Source organism: Lynx rufus, unplaced genomic scaffold (genome assembly GCF_022079265.1).
Source record: "Lynx rufus isolate CCGP_SWC_20201006 ecotype Redwood Valley unplaced genomic scaffold, mLynRuf1.p SCAF_4, whole genome shotgun sequence".
NCBI classification, from domain to species: Eukaryota; Metazoa; Chordata; class Mammalia; order Carnivora; family Felidae; genus Lynx; species Lynx rufus.
In genome coordinates, this window is record NW_025814856.1 from 8506358 (window position 1) to 8523979 (window position 17622).

Here is a 17622-nt window from a genome sequence, read left to right on the forward strand (position 1 = left end):
GGGCGCGGTGGGCCCGCGGGAGCCGGGGTCGGCGGGGCGCCCGCCCGGGCGAGGTCGGAAGCTGCAGGCCAGCTGGGCCGGGGCGGGAGCGCGCCCGGCGGGGCTGCCCGGGCGGGCGGGGGTGGGGTGGGGGTGGGGGGCCGCTCCTTTCCCAAGTGTCGTTGTGAGGGGCAGGCGAGGGGCTACGAGGGCGACAGGAGATGTGGGGACGTGTTAGAAGAGAAAAAAACCCACAAAAAATATATATGGGGGAAATGAACTTTTTTTTTTTCATTGAACCAAGTGCAATGCATCAGAGAGTTTTCCTATCTTTGTATGTTAAGAGATTGTTAAGAAAAATTCTATTTTTGTTGTAATGTCCTCGCGGCTCTGGGGACGCTAAAAGAACTGGGCCCGCCCCGCCCTGCGCGGGGATAACGAAAGCTGAGTGTTTTTTCCTTTTTTTTTTTTTTTTTGTTCGTTTTAAGTTTTTTTTTTTTTTTTTAAGTCGTTTTCCTGCGTTGACGAGGATGATCTGGGGTTTTTATTTGTTTCGTCGTTCGTTCTCGGTTTCGGTGGGAGGGCTGAAGGAAACGTTCACATTTTAGAGTTTAAAAAAAAAAACACCTCGACACTAAAAAAAAAAAAAAAAAACAAGATCAAAAAGGAAAAGGACGAGAGAAAATTATTTTTAAGATAATTCAACATAAAAACCCTGGTGCTTCTTACATTATAAAGTACGTTTTAAAAAAAACCCACAAACTATTATACATAAGTTTATGAATCAATTAAATATCCTGCACTTGTTAGGAACACGCATATCCCTTCTTTGTTGAGTTTAACGGAACGGGACAGCGGCATACGCCCGGCGGCTGGGCTGCTCTGGTCGCGGGTCTCCCCGGGCGCCCCCTCCCCAGGGCCCAGCGCCCCCCTCCTCGCCCCATCCCCGTCCGGGTACGGGGGCGCGGCGGGGGGGTCCCCAGCCCCTCCCCCGCAGAGGTCAATGCCAACGAACAAACGTCCCCTCCCTCCCTCCCTCTCCCTCTCCCTCTCCGCCCCGAGCGCCCTTCTTTGAGCCAGACGCCAACTTGACCCTCACCAGCATTATCAGGAGCGCGCTCAGCAAGTTGGTAGTTACCCTCCCTTTTCCCCGGCGCCCCCAACTCAACATCATTCCTCCAACCCCTACCCCTAGCCCCGTCACCCACCGGGGAGCACGAGGAAGGCTCGAAGCTCCAGGACAGGACCAGCCAAGCTGACAGGTCGATTCGCCCAGGCCCGCGCCCGCACGCACGCACGCACACGGCCCCGCACACAGCCCCACCCCACCCTGCAACCAGCCCCGTCGACTGCCTTACACACCCGCCCCCGCGCTGGCCGGCCGACCTAGTGCCTTGTTCTCACCCCCGTGCTGGCGGAGCGGACGCCGCGCTCTGGGTCCCAGAGGGGCCGGGTGGCTCAGACGACCCACCATTTCCTCACCCCGACCGTGCTGAACGGACCCCCCCCCCCACATGAGAGAAAATAAAGGAGCAATAAAGTCACGAGAAATTTCGTCCCCCAATCGAGAGCCCGAGGGGCACCCCAGCCCCGCCTCTGCTCCCCCCCACCCCCCCACCCTCGGGGCGCCCCCCTCCCCCCCAAGCCAGCCTGGGCCAGCCCCGCTTCGGCCCCTCCCGGGAGATCCGTGCGCCCGACCAGCACCAGCATCGCGGACCGCAAAGGCCGCCCGTCCCGTCAAACAAGTTTCTTCTTAGGCTAAGAAACGCAGTATATACGAGTATCTCTATATATAGTACTAATGGATTTGGTGTGCTTCCCCCTTAGCGTCCCCCGTCCCTCCGCTCCTCTTCCTTCAGCCTGGTCTCCCCCTCTCTCTGCCCTCCACCCCCGTCTCTGCACTGAGATACATAAGAAACAAGGGTAGTTTACTGTCTGTTTTGTTTTCTGGGTTTTCAGTGTCCTAGCGGAATGCAAGTAGGCAGCCAGCCCGTATGTTCCCTCTCTGCCCCGCCCCGCCCCGCCCCGCCCCGCCCCCGTCACTGCGCTTCTGTTATACCATCTTTGCCTGACTCTCTCCGGCTTCTCCATTGAATGGCTAATGTGTATGTGAAATAAAGAAATAAAGAAAAACAAAAGTAAGAGCGCCCGAGCCTTTGCTAACGCCGTCGTGCGGGACCGGTTCGGGATCGGTGGGGGGAGGGTCCCGGCGTCGATTCTGCGCCTCCCTCGGCGCACCTGGCGCGCCGCAGACGCGGTCCGGGAGCGCGTATCCATGAGTCTCCAGGAGGGGGCGCCGGCGAGAAGGGCAAAGTCCAGCCCCCTACCCCGTCCCTCCCCACCTCTCTCGGTGACCCCAGCCCGGAAAAAAAGGCACCACTTTAGTCCGATGACCTGTCTGCCATGTTGGTTCCCGGACCTCGTCCCCCGGAGGAAGACGCGGGAAAGGTCATTTCCAGAGGGCGGTGGGTGATAGAAAGGCCTACAGGGCCCCCGCGGGCGACAGTCGCCCCTCCAGATCCCCGGGCCCTATTCCCCCGTTGGGAACGTCCTCACTGGTCCCTCTTCCGGGGAGTTCGCTCCAGAGCAGGTGCAGAGCATCGGCCGCCCCTTTCTCGACCGCCCCGGGCTGAGTTCCCGGTGCCCCTCGGCTCCGAGGCCACGCCCGCGGAGGTCACCGCACCTCAGGGCTCACGGCCGCTCGTTCCGTCTTGATGGGCCGGGCCGCCCCGTCGGGGCTGCCGTCGGGGCCGGCCGGGGGCGCGGGCTGCGAGCGCATCACTGATTCGGCCCTGCGACACGGCCCGCGGCGGGCGCTGTCGTTCGGGCCTCGGTGCGCTGGCCCTGGCCGTCTGCGGGGCCCGGGCGGGGCGGGGCCTGCGGCCAGAGCGGCCGCCTGGTCGCGCAGCAGCCGCACCAGGAAGCCGATGTATTTCATGGCCAGGCGGAGCACCTCGTTCTTGCTCAGCTTCCGGTCGGGCGGGTGCGTTGGCAGCAGCTTCCTGAGCTCTGCGAAGGCGCCGTTCACGTTCTGCTGCCGCCAGCGCTCCCGGCTGTTGGTGAACACACGCCGGGCCACCTTCTGGGGCTGGTGCCCTGGGGAACACGAGGGGCAGGTTTGGCGCGGAGGCCCAGGGGGCGCCCCCTGGGGCCCTCACTTCAGCGCCCAGAATCTCCGAGGGGACTTCCACACAGGCGGCGCGGACTGGGGCTTTTTCCACGCAAGGGCTCCACAAGTAGGATCCATGGGTAGCTCCCCTGCTGGGACCCTACTCACCCCAGCGGCCTAGACAAGGACCGTCACCGGCCCAGGCTGCAGGCAGCCGAGGCCTTCCGAACCCGACTGTCCACACTTCTATGTCAATGGCCGAGACTCCCTAGGGACATGTTTCCTGTGGCTGTCAGTCTGGAGAGCTGTCCTTGCGGTCCCCATTCTGAGTGTGGCCCTGCACGTGGCTGGATGTGCACCCGGGTCTGGGAGGTTCTCTGGGTGTGAACGTGGGCCTGCGCGTCTCGGGTGGCTGGCTGAACTCCTGGGATATCTAAATGGCTGTGGTTGCCTATGATCGTTGCCGGGTGCTTGTGGTCGTGTGGCTGTGGTTCTGTGGCTGACTCTTGTGGGGCCATGGTCCTGAGTGGCTGTGGTTGTGTGGCTGTCCCTGCTGTGGTGGTCGTCCTGTGGCTGTTCCCTGCGTGGCCGTGCATTCGACTGGAGCTGTCATTTCGCGGCCCCCATGCCACGGTACGTTTTTGCCATGACCCTCCGTGGCTTGTTGGGTGGCTGTGGTCGTGTGGGACCGGCCCCGGGGCCTGTGGTTTTTGCACAGGAGTGTAACCTGAGCACTGAGCCCCCGTGTGGGCTATCCTGTGTGTGCCTGGGCGCACCTGCAACAGCTCTCCCCGTGGAAGACGCGAGCCCCCGCAGAGATGGCGACGCACGCACGAACCCGCACTCACCCTCGGCCAGCTCCAGCTCACAGTGGCTAGGTCTCCGCTTCAGCCGGCTGCTGGGGAAGATGCCAAAAGGTCCTGCCGGCCCAATGTAGAGGCTGTAAGGGGTCGTGGGTCACTAACGCCTTGTGGGCAAGGACCCTGGCCCCGAATTCCCCCCAGGTCCCAGCCCCCCCACTGACCTGTTGAGAAAGGGGTGAGGGTGGTAATGCAGGGCCAGGGGGGGCGGGACAGTTCCCAGGGTAGAGAGTTGCAGCAGCGGGGGCCGCAGGGTGCTCAGCTCCGTGGTGGCCATGGTTGCCCCGGGAGGCCTGGTGTGGCCCAGGCTGATCACTGGCACGCCAGGGGGCAGCCTGGGGGGCGAGGAGCCTCGGTGGCCAACCTCCTTCACCTTTGGGGGCCCAGGTGAGGCAGGCTTGGGGGGCGGAGCGGGCGCTGGGCTGGGGGCACACACCATTTCCGCCTTCTCAGTCATGGTGGGGCCCACCTCTGTCTGGGCCTGGGGAGGGCACATGGACCCCGAAGGGGTGCTCACCTGCGGGAGACAAGGAAGCCGGTGGGGAGGGAAGACTCAGATGCCACGCACATCCCTTAGCCCAGCAGAGCCCTCAAATGAGAGGGAAAAGGTGGGGGTGGGGGTGTGGGTGGGGGTCCGGTGGGCAAAAGCAGGCGGGCTCCGAAACCACCAGGACACGGGAGGGGACCTGACGCAAGGGCAGGAGGTACCCAGTGACCCCCTGGGCAGCGCTGAGCTGGGCAGTGCTATCTCTGAGCTGTTTGTGACCCACGAGGGCCTCAGCCGCCCAGCTCCTGAGCAAATTTCCCTTATTCCAGAATCCCTTCTCACCTGGAGGCGGGAGCGAGGGGCGAGGCCAGGAACCCGTGACGGATCCTGCGGCCCCCAGGATGACCCCGTAACCTTCAGATCTGATCCCAAGACCCCTCACCGGTAGTGTGTGACCTTAGAATCCCTCTGTAATTGACTCTGGCCCTTCACCGACTCCCCCCACCCCTCCCCCAGCTGACCATGTGGCCCTCAGCTATGACCCCGAGAGGCTCTTGCCAACGCCTCCCTGTCACACCCTGAGAGTCCTCTATAATCGCTCCATTGACGCCCGCCCCCACTGAAAATGTCCCCCTTACTAACCCTGTAACCCCACTGCTGACATGATGATAAAAAATGCTGACCCAGGATCCCAAACACTGACTCCACTGCCCAATACACAGGGTCATGTCCCAATCCTTCTCTGGCCCTATCAGCAGCTTCCCCCACCCTCCCCACCCCATCAGCATCCACTCCTTTGCAACCTGGGTAGCCGTCCCTGTTCACTCCTGGCCCCACGGCTTGGAGTGTCCCAGCAACTTCTGGGACTCCTGGCCCCTCTGTCCTGTCTTCCCTACCTAGGCCCTGGGCTCTCACTTAGTGAGCACAACCCCCCGCCCCCCCCCCCCCCGTTGAATGAATGAATGAAGGATGGATGGAATGAATGAATACAGGCGGTCCCAGGATACCCCACCTTCAGGCAGACTCCGCTCTTACCCCGGCGCTGGTCCTGCTGCCTGGTGAGAGCCCCGGCTCTGTCCTGCAGGGCCAGGATTCGGGTTCGGCTGCAGGCCAGGCTCCGTGGCCCTGATCCGGTCCGGCCTCTGCGCTCTGGGCCGCTGGGAGCTTGCCGCCCCCTCCCGGCAGCGACGTCGGGCCGCGCCTCTTCCCGGGCTCGCTAGGGCCCCGGCGACGGCGGCGTGGATCCCTCGAGGGAAAGTGAGCTGCTCCTGGCCGGCCCGCCCTCTCCCCGCCCCCGGCGGCCCAGTTTCCTCCCTCTCACCCCCGGGCCGCGCCGGAGGATGCCGGGCCGGCACAGATAAGGCCCTGGCCGACTGGCCGCGCCTGATAAGGAGCCGGGCTGACCCCGGAGGAAACCGGCGGGCGGGGAGCTCCGAGCCGGGGCCTCACGGCCCCGCCCCCGGCCGGCGACGGACAGGGCCGTCACCCCTCAGGGCCTCACCTTACGTCCTCCCAGGCACTGGAGTGGCCCAGGGTCTCTGAGGACCCCGACCCAGCGCGCCGCTGGGAGTGAGGTACCCGGATGCACGCAGAGGGGGAAACTGAGGCAGGGAAGCAGCAGCCTCCAGTATCGCGCTTGGGTTTCACCTCCGGCTTTGAACACCCCCAGCCCAAGTGTCCGCGCTGATGGGGGTGGAGGAGAGCCCTTTCCGGCAGTCTGCGGCCTCGTGACCCAGGGCCCCCTCCTGCTCCTCCTCTCCTCACCCTGCTTTGTTCCTCTTTTTACAGACCGCCTGCCGGGCTTCGCGCCACCCCCACCCCAGACTGGGGCACTGGAGGGAAGGCAGTTCTGACAGTCTGCCCTCGCGTGTCCTGCCCGGCCCAAGTGTCCTGGGCCCCCAGGGCCTGCTCTCCACACCACCTTTTCAGGCCCAGGAGGGTGAGAGGAAGCACCATGGCTGGGAGGGACTTCCTAGGGAGCCAGGGCTGGCAGAACCTTACAATAGGTGCCCCCAGCCCGCCCTGTGGCCACGTGGATCCTCTAGGCCACCGGGTCACACAGCCCCAACTTGATGGTCTCTGGCCCTCCTCCCACATCACAGGCCGCTTTGGGGACGGTGATAAAGAGGCGTTGGGCAAGCATCTTGCAGTGGTGGGAAGCTCAACACCCGGCTGGAGCCTGCTAGAAAGGCGAAAGGCAGGGCCCTGGGAATAGCTAGGGAGCAGGGACAAGACTATACTTTTCTCCAGACCCCCCTCACCCGCGTCCATCACACTTTGCCTCCAGTGTATCTGGGGGCCTGCAGGAGCAGCCCAGCACGGATACTACCACCACCCTCCCAGGAGTCTGGTGAAGCCCCGAGCCAGCCGGCCTCCAACCATCCCACTGCCCCAGGGAAGCGCGAGGTCAGCTCTGAGCCCCCAAGTTAACGGATCACCCCAACAAACTAGGTTCTGGGATTAGGTTCCTTTTACAGGCGGGGAGGAAGCCAAGGGAAAGGTGTTTGCGGGGGGGCCCCACGGCTACCACGTGGGGGTGGGGATTCTGCCCTAAGCCTCTCCGTTAACGTTGCTAACCCTCCGTCCCGGAGGGGAGGGGAAGCGGCAGGCCGGCTAGTGCCTCAGTGTGCTCGACTGAGGGGCCGCGGAGCAGGAAGCACCTGGCCTGGAGCGGATGCACAAGGCGCCTGGTTCCGGTCCGGCTTCCGCCACCGCGGCCCTGTGGGGAGCTCGGCCAGAGAAACCGGGCGGCGACGCTAGGCAGGGTAGGGGCTGGGTGACTGGAGGGCCCGCCTGTGTCTGGGTGCACGCCAACGGGGGGGGCGGAGGCCCCACGAACTCGAGCGCACGGCTGCCGCCCCGTGGCCGGCTGGGGAACTGCAGGCGCCAGCAAAGGGGCGGCGGGCTGAGCGCCTCGTGCTGCGGGACAGACCATCCCGCTGGCCGCCGGTCAGCTCCCACACCCCCATACAGACAGAACACTCCAGATGGCAATACTGACAGCACTTCGGTCGGGCAGGGACAAACAAACCTCCAGATGCATAGCGCTTCCCCGGGGAGTGAAACAAAAAAAGATGCACAGAGGAACGCACGCTCCAGACACGCAGCTGGAGAGACGGACAGAGCCCCTAAGGCAGATGGACAGACAGACCCGCAGGCAGCCTCCCGACTCAGACGAATGGCAGTCGGAAAGGTGACATATCTTTATTGGCTCAGTCTACACCCGGACCAGCGGCAACGCCAGACCCAGGCGGGTTCTGGTGAGAGGCCTTGGGATGGTCAGGGGAGGCGGCTGCAGCGGGGTCCTCGGGTGTTGGGGGGCTGTGGGAGTAGCAGCACTGGTCCCCGCGTTGACAGGTGCCCTGGTGGGAGAACGGTGGGTGTGAACCCTGGCTCAGTGCTCAGCAGCCTCTGCTGGGTCCCCTTCCTAGACGGGGAGCTCGCTCGCACGCCCTGCCCGCCCCCGGTTTTCCCAGCCCTGCTGCAGGGAGGGCGGTCCCTGGGTGCTGCTGTGCGGGGTGGTGGGGGTGCCTCACCTCCTTGAATCTTTTACAGGGAAAGGTCTTGAGCCGGGCAGCCCGCTGGACCGGGTCCTCAGCCGGCTCCTTTCTCTTATTCTGGTGCAGCCTGCGTCTCTCCTCCATAGCTTCACCTGCGGCCTTGCCCCTGTGCAGGCAGAGGCGTAGCTGGGACCCCATCCTGCCCCGGGCAAGCCCCACCGCCACCCGCGCTCTCACTCACCCTGGCCGGGCACGGGGCCGGGGTCCCCAGTTGGCCTCAGGATTAGCCTGGAAGCGCTTGAGTCCTCGCTGGCGGGAGCTGGGGTTGGCGTCATCCCGGACGGCGAAGTTGGCCTGCAGCCTGGGGACGTGGGAGTGGGGGCTGAGGGGCAGGTGCCCCGCAGGTGTGCACGGACCACCTGCCAACCCCCGTGCAGCTCCACGTGCCTTGGGAAGGCCGTGTCCGCCCGGGTCGGGATTCTCATCCAGTTCATGAACATGTATCCAGTGCCCACCACGAGCCTAAGACCTGCCATTGGTAAGGCCGACGATGGGACAGATCAGAGGTGAGTGAAGTGCATCGTGTTAGGGCACGGATGAGAGTTTTAAGAAAAACAGAGCAGGACAAAGGGAATGGGGAGGCGGGGGAAGGGGCGGAGGACAGGACAGAGCGGTCAGAGACACCTGAAGGAGGGAGGGAAGAGCCTTCAGGGGACCCGGGATGGGCACTCCAGGCACAGAGAACAGCCCTTACTTATAAAGGCCGTAAGGGGGCGCTGCGTCTGAGGAGTGTGAGTGCGGAGGCCCAGTATGGAGGGAGGTAGGGAGAGTGGGGATGAAGGGGGAGGGAGGGGACAGGGAGATGGTGCACAGCTTGCAGGCAGAACTTGGGTTTCTAGTGAGTGAGGTGGGAGTCACAGAGGGTTCTAAACAGAGGGTGGACAGGTCTGACTCTGGTCCGCACCGATGTACTGTGGCTGCTGTGGGGAGAGGCTGGGGCCGGAGGCGGGGGTGGGGGGGGGTGGGGGGGGGACCAGGGCGGAGCCAGCAGCACTGGTCCACCTGAGCAGTGATGGGGCCAGACCAGGGCAGGGGCAGAAGGGGAGGGGAAGCGGGAAGATTCTGGATCTCACTTGAATGAGCATGTGTCTGTGGAGGGAAGGATCTGCGTTGTCCCCTGCCCACACGTGAGCCCCCCACGCCCGTGGGCAGCCACACCAGTGCCCGTACCTGGGCTCCACGCTGAGAATACGGAACGCAGGGCTGGTCTCTGACAGCCTTTCCCGCTTCACCGGACACTCCTTTTCCTGGGAGGTAAAGTTCAAAGGTCAGGGGACGCTGGGCCTGACCATGTCCCGGCCTCGCACCCCCATCTGGTCAGGCCAGCCCTCACCCAGCAGCGCATGATGTCCCAGAGGGCTGAGGAGGGGGCATCCGTCTTCACGGCATTCTTACAGGCGTGGGAGAGTGAGACCCGGAAGCCGGCATGGAGGAGGGCTGACCTGGGGACCAAGAGGGGCCGTGGGTGGGGGGCGGGGGGCCGGACCCCAAAGCCAGTGCTGATCCGTGCGGGTGTGACGCAGCTGAACGTCTCACGGTGACTACGCGGCCCGGGTAATGCCAGTGATCGTGATGGGGAGACTATCCCCCTCCCCAAGGCTCAAGGCCTCCGCGCTCTCTTCTAAGCACCTGCACGTAGGCCTGTTGGAAAGCTGTTTTACCCAAGACTCTGGCCTTGAGGGGGGCCGGCCTTGCCCCAGGGCACCCGGAGGGCGGGCGAGGGGCGCAGACTCCTTCCGCCCGGGACTGGGCACTCACCGCAGCTGCAGGAGGCTGGGCGTGCTGCAGCGGATAGTGCTGCTCAGCTGGTCCAGCGTGTAGTAGAGAGGCACGTCCGGGAGCTCCTGCCGTGGGGACAGGACGGGCGCGGGGTGGGTGGGGGAAGGATGGCTGGGCACAGGCGGGGCCCCCTCCCCGTCACCCCGGGCCCCCACCTCAGTGATGACGCTCAGGACCCCCTGGATTCGCTCCGAGGTGTGGAAGCGGCCAGGATTGGCGCTCACAGCCTGCAGCACGCGCCCCACGAAGTCCAGGTCGTGGATGGGCTCCGCCCACAGGGGACCGCCAAGCTACAGACACGTGGCAGGGTGGGGGGGGGGAAGGGCCAGGTGTCAAGAGAGCCGGAACCCCAGCGTCCCCCTGGTTTCCCCAGCCCTGCCTCACCTGGTGTCGCTGCCCACAGTGCTCACACTCAGGGCTGATCGGGGGACCACAGGCCGCAGAGAACTTGACCCTGCGGAGAGAGGGGTGGTTAGGGGGTGGCGACCCTAGGACGCCTCCTTCATCTTCCTCCCCCGGCTCACCCGTGCTCACCGGCCTCCAGAGGCTCCGGACGCTTTGCCAAGGCGCTGGAGGTGAAAGGTCCCGCAGCCCACACACTGGAACACCAGTGCCTGCTTGCTGCTGGGGCGGGGGGGGGGGGGGGGGGGGGGCAGGGCTCATAAGCTCCCCAGCCTGACCGCCGCACCCCAGCTCCTCCCCGTTAGGAGTAGGCCCCAAAAGGCCCTGTTGCCCCCCTCTGTTCGTTGCCCCCCTTGCTTGCCCCAGACTAACCTGGCTGAGGCCTTGACTTTGGCCTGGCCGGTGAAGACACGGACAAAAACTCTCACGTAGAAGTCAGCGCTGACGCTGAGCAGTGGCACCACAAAGCGCTGGTAGCAGTTGGCTCGGAGGTCCAGGCTGTGCAGGACGATCCTCAGGGCCTGAGGGTGGGAGGCGGGCATTAGCCAGCAGCCCTGCCTCCACGGACGCCTCCCAGCTACCCTGGGGCCACACCAGGTGCTCATAAGCACGGCCTCAGGGGCGGCTCCCGGGTGTTGCAAGCCCAGGCCCAAGCGTCCTGGCTGTGTGACCCCTGCCAAGTGAATGCCTCAGTTCCCCCATCGACGGGATCACAACAGTCTATGTCTCTTTATGGGCCCCCTGGGGGTGCTACGTGGTTACGGAACGCACAGGCCCACCATCCAGGGCGGCAACATCCGTGGGCCCCGCGCTATGCGATGTGCTCCAAGGACCTGTGTTCCGGTTTTCCAGACTGACCTGGTGACAGGGCCCTTACGGAACAAAGCCAGGCCATCCTCCTTTCCGGCTCCCGCCCTCTCGAATCCCCAGGGCAATTCACCATCGTGGGCATTTCACAGAGGCCAAAAGCGAGGCCCAGAAGGGTGAAATGAATCACCCAAAGGCACCAGCAAAGCTAGGATTTGAACCCAAAGCCAAACCCACTCCTGAAAACTGTCTTAAATAACAATTTTGAACGAGTTGTTAAAACCGAGGGCACTAGGAAAAATAATGCGGCCACTGGCTCCCGCCCTGGGCAAAACCACTGCCGTCCGAGTGACCAGAACTGGAAGTCCGGGCTCTAGAACTATTCTGGTTATAGACCTGCTTGTCTTTAACATCTTGGGACGGATCTGGCCCCTGCTGCCTGGAGGAAGCGAAGCAGGTCTGCGGGGTGGGAAGGGGTGGGGGAGGGCGGCTCACCATCTCATGGCAGGCCCGGCTCTTGAGGGCCATGGCCCCGTACTTGCTGTAACAGGTCTCCCCGCTGTTCCCCGCCAGCACTGCCATGTCGGTGCAGGTGACGCACAGCAGACCTGCAAGGAAGGCCTGAGCAGTGAGGATCCTCCGGAAACCCCGAGCCCTGCTCTGTGCCCAGGTCAGTGTGGCCTCACCTCCTTCGCTCACAGCCTGCACGGCTGCATCCAAGAAGGGGGCGGGGCTGCCATACGGGTCCAGGTCGATGACGTCAAACCGCTCCGATGCCCTCTGGTGCTGGTACATCAGCATCCTGGGAGCGAGAAGGCCCCGGTCCTCAGCCCCCTGCATTAGGGACCTGCTCTGTCCCCTACACGTGTCCTCTCATTGGGTGTGATGGTTTCGGCCTGCATTTGGAGGCCAGCTGGCTAGGTTCGGACCCTGGGCTGGCCATGTGCTAACCAACCACGTGACTTTTCTTCCTTGGGCCTCAGTGTACTCGTGTCTAACAGCAGCAATAATAATAGCCAATGGTGATGTGACATACCTATGCCTGACAACTGTTTCAAACCGTTTATAGATTAACTCATTTAATCAAATAACCTTCCAGGCAAATCTTACGGATTTGGAATCATTATCGTTTCCTTTGTAGGTGAGGAAATGCAAATGCTGTCTTCTCCAAGTTGCCAACCCTAACTGTTACTTAAAATTGCAACCTGGGGCGCCTGGGTGGCTCAGTGGGTTGAACATCCGACTCTTGATTTTGGCTCAGGTCACGATCTCACAGTCCATGAGTTCGAGCCCCGAATCGGGCTCTGCTTGGGATTCTCTCTCTCCCTGTCTCTCTCTGCCCCTCCCCCGCTCATGCTCTGTCTGTCTCTCTCTCAAAAATAAACATTGAAAAACACTTTTAATAAAAAATAAAATAAAATGAAATGAAATGAAATAAAATAAAATATATAAAATTACAACCCATCCACCACCTTCCTCCATCCCCTCCAACCTCCAGTTTTTTCCCAGAGCACTTTTCACCTTTTACTTTTCTTTTTTTTTTTTTTACTTTTCTTTTTACTTTTTCACCACTTTTACTATAGTTTGCTCATTGATCTGGCTGTCACTGTCTTTGTTTCCTATCAGATTCTAATACAGTCCAGAAAACAAATACTTTTTCTTTATTTGTGCTCTGTAAAAAGATAGTAAATATTTTAGGTTTTGTGGGCCACAAATGGTGCCTTTTTTTTTTTTTTTTTAAACCCTTTAAAAATGCAAAAAACATGGGATGCCTGCCTCAGCCGGTTGAGGGTCCAACTCTTGATTTCGGCTCAGGTCATGATCCCAAGGTCGTGGGATGGAACCCCCACACTGGGCTCTGCGCTGAGCAGGCAGCCTGTTTGGGATTCTCTCTCTCCCTCTGCCCCTCTCCCCACTCTCCAGCAAGTGCGAGCGCTCTCTCAAGAAAAGAAAATGCAAAAAACATTCTTAGCTGGTGGGCCAAAAAAAAAAAAAACAACAACCCAGGCTCTGGCCTCCCAGGGGGCCTCCCAGGCGGTTGTTTGCTGGACCCCAGCATTAGAATGTGAATGCCCCAAGGTCAGGGATTTTGCCTATTTTGTTTACTGATGCCTGGCACATTGTGGATACTGGCTTTGTGCTGGCTCATTTGAATGAATAAAAGTACCAGAAGTTGAGAAGTTAAGTCTACAACGGAAACCATAGCAAAACAATCAGTGTGATTTATCACATCAATTAAAGAAAGGACAAGAACCACGTGATCCTCTCAATAGATGCAGAGAAAGCATTTGACAAAATCCAGCATCGTTTCTTGATAAAAACCCTCAAGAAAGTAGGGATAGAAGGATCATACCTCGAGATCATAAAAGCCATATATGAACGACCCAATGCTAGTATTATCCTCCACGGGGAAAAACTGAGAGCTTTCCCCCTAAGGTCAGGACCACGACAGGGATGTCCACTCTCGCCACTGCTATTTAACGTAGTATTGGAGGTCTTAGCCTCAGTAATCAGACAACACAAAGGAATAAAATGCATCCAAATCGGCAAGGAGAAGTCAAACTTTCATTCTTTGCAGGATGACATGATACTCTATATGGAACACGCAAAAGATTCCACAAAAAAACTGCTGGACTGATCCACGAATTCAGCAAAGTCGCAGGATATAAAATCAATGCACAGAAATCAGTTGCATTTCTATACACCAATAGTGAAGCAACAGAGAGAGAAATCAAGGAATTGATCCCATTTACAACTGCACCAAAAACCACAGAGTATCTAGGAATGAACCTAACCAAAGAGGTGAAAAATCTATATGCTGAAAGCTAAAGAAAACTTATGAAAGAAACTGAAGACACAAAAAAATGGAAAAAGATTCCATGCTCCTGGGTTGGAAGAACAACTATTGTTAAAATGTCGATACTCCCCAAAGGAATCTACATATTCAATGCAATGCCTATCAAAATAACACCAGCATTCTTCACAGAGCTAGAACAAAAAAACCCTAAAATCTGAATCAGAAAAGACCCTGAATAGGCAAAGCAATCCTGAAAAAGAAAACCTAAGCAGGAGGCATCACAATCCCGGACTTCAAGCTGTATTACAAAGCTGTAATCATCAAGACAGTATGGTATTGGCTCAAAAACAGACACTCAGATCAATGGGACAGAATAGAGAAAACTAGAAATGGACCCACAAACATATGGCCAAATAATCTTCGACAAAGCAGCAAAGAATATCCAATGGAATAAAGACAGTCTCTTCAGCGAATAGTGCTGGGAAAACTGGACAGCAACAGGCAGAAAACTGAACCTGGACCACTTTCCTACACTTTCCTACATCATACACAAAAAGAAACTCAAAATGGATGAAACACCTAGATGTAAGACAGGAAACCATCAAAATCCTCGAGGAGAAAGCAGGCAAAAACCTCTCTGGCCTTGGCCACAGCAACTTCTTACTCAACAGGTCTCCGGAGGCAAGGGAAACAAAAGCAAAAATGAACTATTGGGACCTCATCAAAATAAAAAGCCTCTGCACAGCGAAGGAATCAGCAAAACTAAAAGGCACCCAACAGAATGGGAGAAGACATTTGCAAACGACGTATCAGACAAAGGGTTAGTGTCCAAAATCTAGAAAGAACTTATCAAACTCAACACCCGAAAAACAAATAATCCAGTGAAGAAATGGGCAAAACACATGAATAGACACTTTTCCGAAGAAGACATCCTGGCTAACAGACACACGAAGAAATGCTCAACATCACTCACCATCAGGGAAATACAAATCGAAACCCCAATGAGATAGCACCTCACATCTGTCAGAATGGCTCACATTAACAACTCTGGCAACAACAGATGTTGATGAGGATGCAGAGAAAGAGGATCTCTTTTGCCCTGCTGGAGGGAATGCAAACTGTGCAGCCACTCTGGAAAACAGTATGGAGGTTCCTCAAAAAATTAAAAATAGAACGACCCTACGACCCAGCAATTGCACTACTAGGCATTTATCCAAGGATACAGGTGTGACGTTTCAAAGGAGCACATGCACCCCCATGTTTATAGCAGTGCTAAGGACAATAGCCAAAGTATGGAAAGAGCCCAAATGTCTCTGGATGGGTGAATGGATAAAGAAGATGTGGCATATACATATACATATACATATACATATGTATATGTATGTATGTGTGTGTGTGTATATATATATATATATACATATATAATAGTGTATTACTCGGCAATCAAGAATGAAATCTTACCATTTGCAACTACATGGATGGAACTAGAGGGTATTATGCTAAGCGAAATTGGTCAACCAGAGAAAGACAAATCTATGACTTCACTCATATGAGGACTTTAATATATAAAACAGATGAACAGAGGGGAAAGGAAGCAAAGATGATATAAAAGCAAGGAGGGGGGACAAAACACAAGAGACTCTTAAATACAAGGAACAAACTGAGGGTGGCTGGAGGGGTTGTGGGGGGGGGTGGGCTAAATGGGTAAGGGACATTAAGGAGGACACTTGTTGGGATGAGCACTGGGTGTTATACACACGGGATAAATCACAAAATCTATTCCTGCAAACATTATTGCACTATATGCTAACTAACTTGGATGTGAATTAAAAAATTAATTAATTTAAAAAAATAAAAGTAAAATGGAAACCATAGGGGAATCTGGGTGGCTCAGCTGGTGGACCACTCAGTGACCTGTGACCAGCTTGGGCCATGGTCCTGGAGGTCCAGGTGGAGCCCTACTCCACCCTTAGCATGGAGCCTGCTTGAGATTCTCTCTCTCCTTCCCTCTGTCCCCCTCCCCTGCTCATGCACTGTTTCTAGAATAAGAAAATAAATACAAATGAAAATAAAATGGAAACCATAATGGGACTTATTTCTGGCTAAGCATCATCTCTCACTTAATCAACAGAGCAACTCCTGTAATACTAACATTCTCATTTTATAGACAAGAAAACAGGGGCTCAGAGAGGCTAAGGCACTCTCCCAAGGCCAAAGAGCAAGAATAGGACGGACTTAGGACTTGAGCCCAGGCAGCCTTGCTCTGGCATGCACGTTCCAGCCATCAGGCTCGGCTGCCCCAAACCTACCTGGCATCGGCCTGCCTGGGATGTACCAGGTGGGCCACAGCGTTGAGCTGCACATTACGGCACATGAGATCCACGGCTCGGGCAGAGGCATCGTTGGCAACTACAGACTGGAGTCCAGGCACCTCTCGTGCAAAGCGAATGGAACGTAGGCCCGAGGCTGCCAGACCCTCTAGCACTCGAAGGCCTTCCTGTTGGAGTAATCAGGGAGCCCCACTCACGTGGATACCTCTATCCTCTGCTGGGCCCCAAGGAGCCCCCACCACCCACTTCCTATAGCTCTCCGGCCTCAGGAGCCTTCCTTCCTCCATTACTGGAGGACTCGGGGGCCGCCACCTCCTCTGTCCAGGCCCCACCTCGCAGATCTCCCCAACGGCAGCCGTTCGAGGTTGGTCTCCCGGGGCCAGGTTTGCACCCTTTTTCAGTTCAGCCTTTTCCTCCTCTTGCTCTGACAAGTCCACGACCACCTTTTGCACGTCCTTCTCACCTGGCACCTTGACTGCAGCCACCCAGAAGCACAAGTCAGGGGTCTCAAAGCTCCCTCTGAGAGACCTCCCCCTATTCCTCAGTATACAGAAGATTCATGGGAGAAAATCTTCCTCAAAGCCCCTGGGGAAAGCCTGAAGGAAATGAACCCAGGGCCTGCAAGGTGCCTGGAGCCTTTTAGAACTTTAAGGGAAAGGGGGCGGGGCAGGGCAGGGAGAGAGCTCTGCGTGACCCCGGCCCACAGGGAGACTGGACCTCAACTCACTCTGGATTCCTTTGGCCCCAAGCTGAATGCGAGCAAACTCGGTGATCACGGCACATCTGCGGGAGAGACGGGGGGGGGGGGGGGGGATTGGTTAGCTCACACTCCCTCAACCTTGCAGATGCACTGCCCCCTGCCAAGCTGGCCCCACACCCCTGCTCACGTCAGGTCCCGGTTGAACTCTTGCACCGGGTTGTAGAAGACTTCGTTGGCGCTGGGGAAGGCTATCTTGGCGGCCCCCTCGGTGACCGTCGTCTCCTGAGCCTCGGATGCTCGCTCTTCTCCGCAGGGCTCGGTGCCGTTCTCCATGCCGGCTGGATTCGGCGGCCCTTGCGGCTGCCCCTCCATAAACCCGGCTCTACAGAGACTGCGCGTGGAGCGGAGAGTTAGACTTAGCCACAGACCGATTCTCGCACGGGGCATCCGCGGGAGCCTCTCCCTGCCAAGCCTGGTTTGGGGGGCGGGGGAGGGCACAGGAAGAGCATCAGGGAGCTGCGTCCCCGGGCCAGGTGGCCTATACATCAGTAAAGATTAAGACCCTGCGGCCTCGGTAAGCTGACACTACACCCCATCTTCGGAGTACCGGCCCCTGAGAAGCCAGAGGCCAGAAGCCCTCTAGCGGGCCCGACACTGGCCTGGATCCCTCCCCGCGTCGCCCACGTCCTTCTCACCTTCGCTCCCGGCGTCCAGGACCGTATTAGCCTGGGTGCACGTTTCCCGGATTAGGTCCTGGGCGTCGCCATGTTGGCACAGTGGGAGGGCAGGTCACATGATAGAATTTAGCCAGT

General features: G+C 58.5%; 2 protein-coding genes and 1 long non-coding RNA gene across 8 annotated transcripts; 1 reads left to right on the forward strand and 2 right to left on the reverse strand.

Annotated features, from left to right (window-relative positions):
- Positions 1–244: 244 nt before the first annotated feature.
- LYL1 (LYL1 basic helix-loop-helix family member) lies at positions 245–6161 on the reverse strand. 2 transcript variants are annotated; one of them, XM_047097598.1, is made up of 5 exons: positions 5471–6161; positions 4113–4465; positions 3937–4028; positions 2663–3075; positions 245–613 (listed from the first exon to the last, which is right to left on the reverse strand). In XM_047097598.1, exons 2-5 carry the CDS (start codon positions 4442–4444, stop codon positions 584–586), a joined length of 867 nt encoding a protein of 288 aa, XP_046953554.1. In that variant the 5' UTR covers positions 4445–4465; positions 5471–6161; the 3' UTR covers positions 245–583. The 2 variants fall into 2 exon arrangements, with proteins under 2 accessions (XP_046953554.1, XP_046953555.1); XM_047097599.1 differs by lacking the exon at positions 245–613 and having other exon boundaries at positions 2365–3075; positions 5471–6160.
- Positions 5921–13602, forward strand: LOC124525115 (uncharacterized). Its single transcript, XR_006965384.1, has 6 exons — positions 5921–6009; positions 6224–6374; positions 6723–8501; positions 11029–11440; positions 11557–11653; positions 13562–13602. It is a non-coding gene; the product is annotated as an uncharacterized LOC124525115 (long non-coding RNA).
- Positions 7624–17593, reverse strand: TRMT1 (tRNA methyltransferase 1). Of its 5 annotated transcripts, none has more exons than XM_047097591.1 (17): positions 17506–17593; positions 16998–17201; positions 16838–16893; positions 16443–16585; positions 16090–16277; positions 11670–11785; positions 11479–11591; positions 10549–10697; positions 10309–10395; positions 10159–10228; positions 9930–10064; positions 9754–9839; positions 9329–9437; positions 9166–9242; positions 8177–8296; positions 7972–8101; positions 7624–7797 (listed from the first exon to the last, which is right to left on the reverse strand). In XM_047097591.1, exons 2-17 carry the CDS (start codon positions 17180–17182, stop codon positions 7648–7650), a joined length of 1914 nt encoding a protein of 637 aa, XP_046953547.1. In that variant the 5' UTR covers positions 17183–17201; positions 17506–17593; the 3' UTR covers positions 7624–7647. The 5 variants fall into 5 exon arrangements, with proteins under 5 accessions (XP_046953547.1, XP_046953546.1, XP_046953549.1 ...); XM_047097590.1 differs by having other exon boundaries at positions 16998–17282; positions 17506–17582; XM_047097593.1 differs by lacking the exons at positions 7624–7797; positions 7972–8101 and having other exon boundaries at positions 8173–8296; positions 16998–17282; positions 17506–17582.
- Positions 17594–17622: the final 29 nt, after the last annotated feature.

What these genes read in the sequence shown, in the direction of transcription:
- LYL1 (XM_047097598.1), bottom strand. Translation starts at nt 4,444, where the DNA reads ATGTGCCCTCCCCAGGCCCAGACAGAGGTGGGCCCCACCATGACTGAG. An exon ending in TGAGCTGGAGCTGGCCGAGG is followed by an intron (nt 3,076 to 3,936) that starts GTGAGTGCGGGT and finishes CGTGTTCCCCAG; the next exon opens with GGCACCAGCCCCAGAAGGTG. An exon ending in GAGCGGCCGTGAGCCCTGAG is followed by an intron (nt 614 to 2,662) that starts GTGCGGTGACCT and finishes TTTTTTTTTTAG; the next exon opens with TGTCGAGGTGTTTTTTTTTT.
- TRMT1 (XM_047097590.1), bottom strand. Translation starts at nt 17,257, where the DNA reads ATGCCCCGTGCGAGAATCGGTCTGTGGCTAAGTCTAACTCTCCGCTCC. An exon ending in TGGGGCCAAAGGAATCCAGA is followed by an intron (nt 16,586 to 16,837) that starts GTGAGTTGAGGT and finishes GGGTGGCTGCAG; the next exon opens with TCAAGGTGCCAGGTGAGAAG. An exon ending in TCCGGAGCCTCTGGAGGCCG is followed by an intron (nt 10,229 to 10,308) that starts GTGAGCACGGGT and finishes CTCTCTCCGCAG; the next exon opens with GGTCAAGTTCTCTGCGGCCT.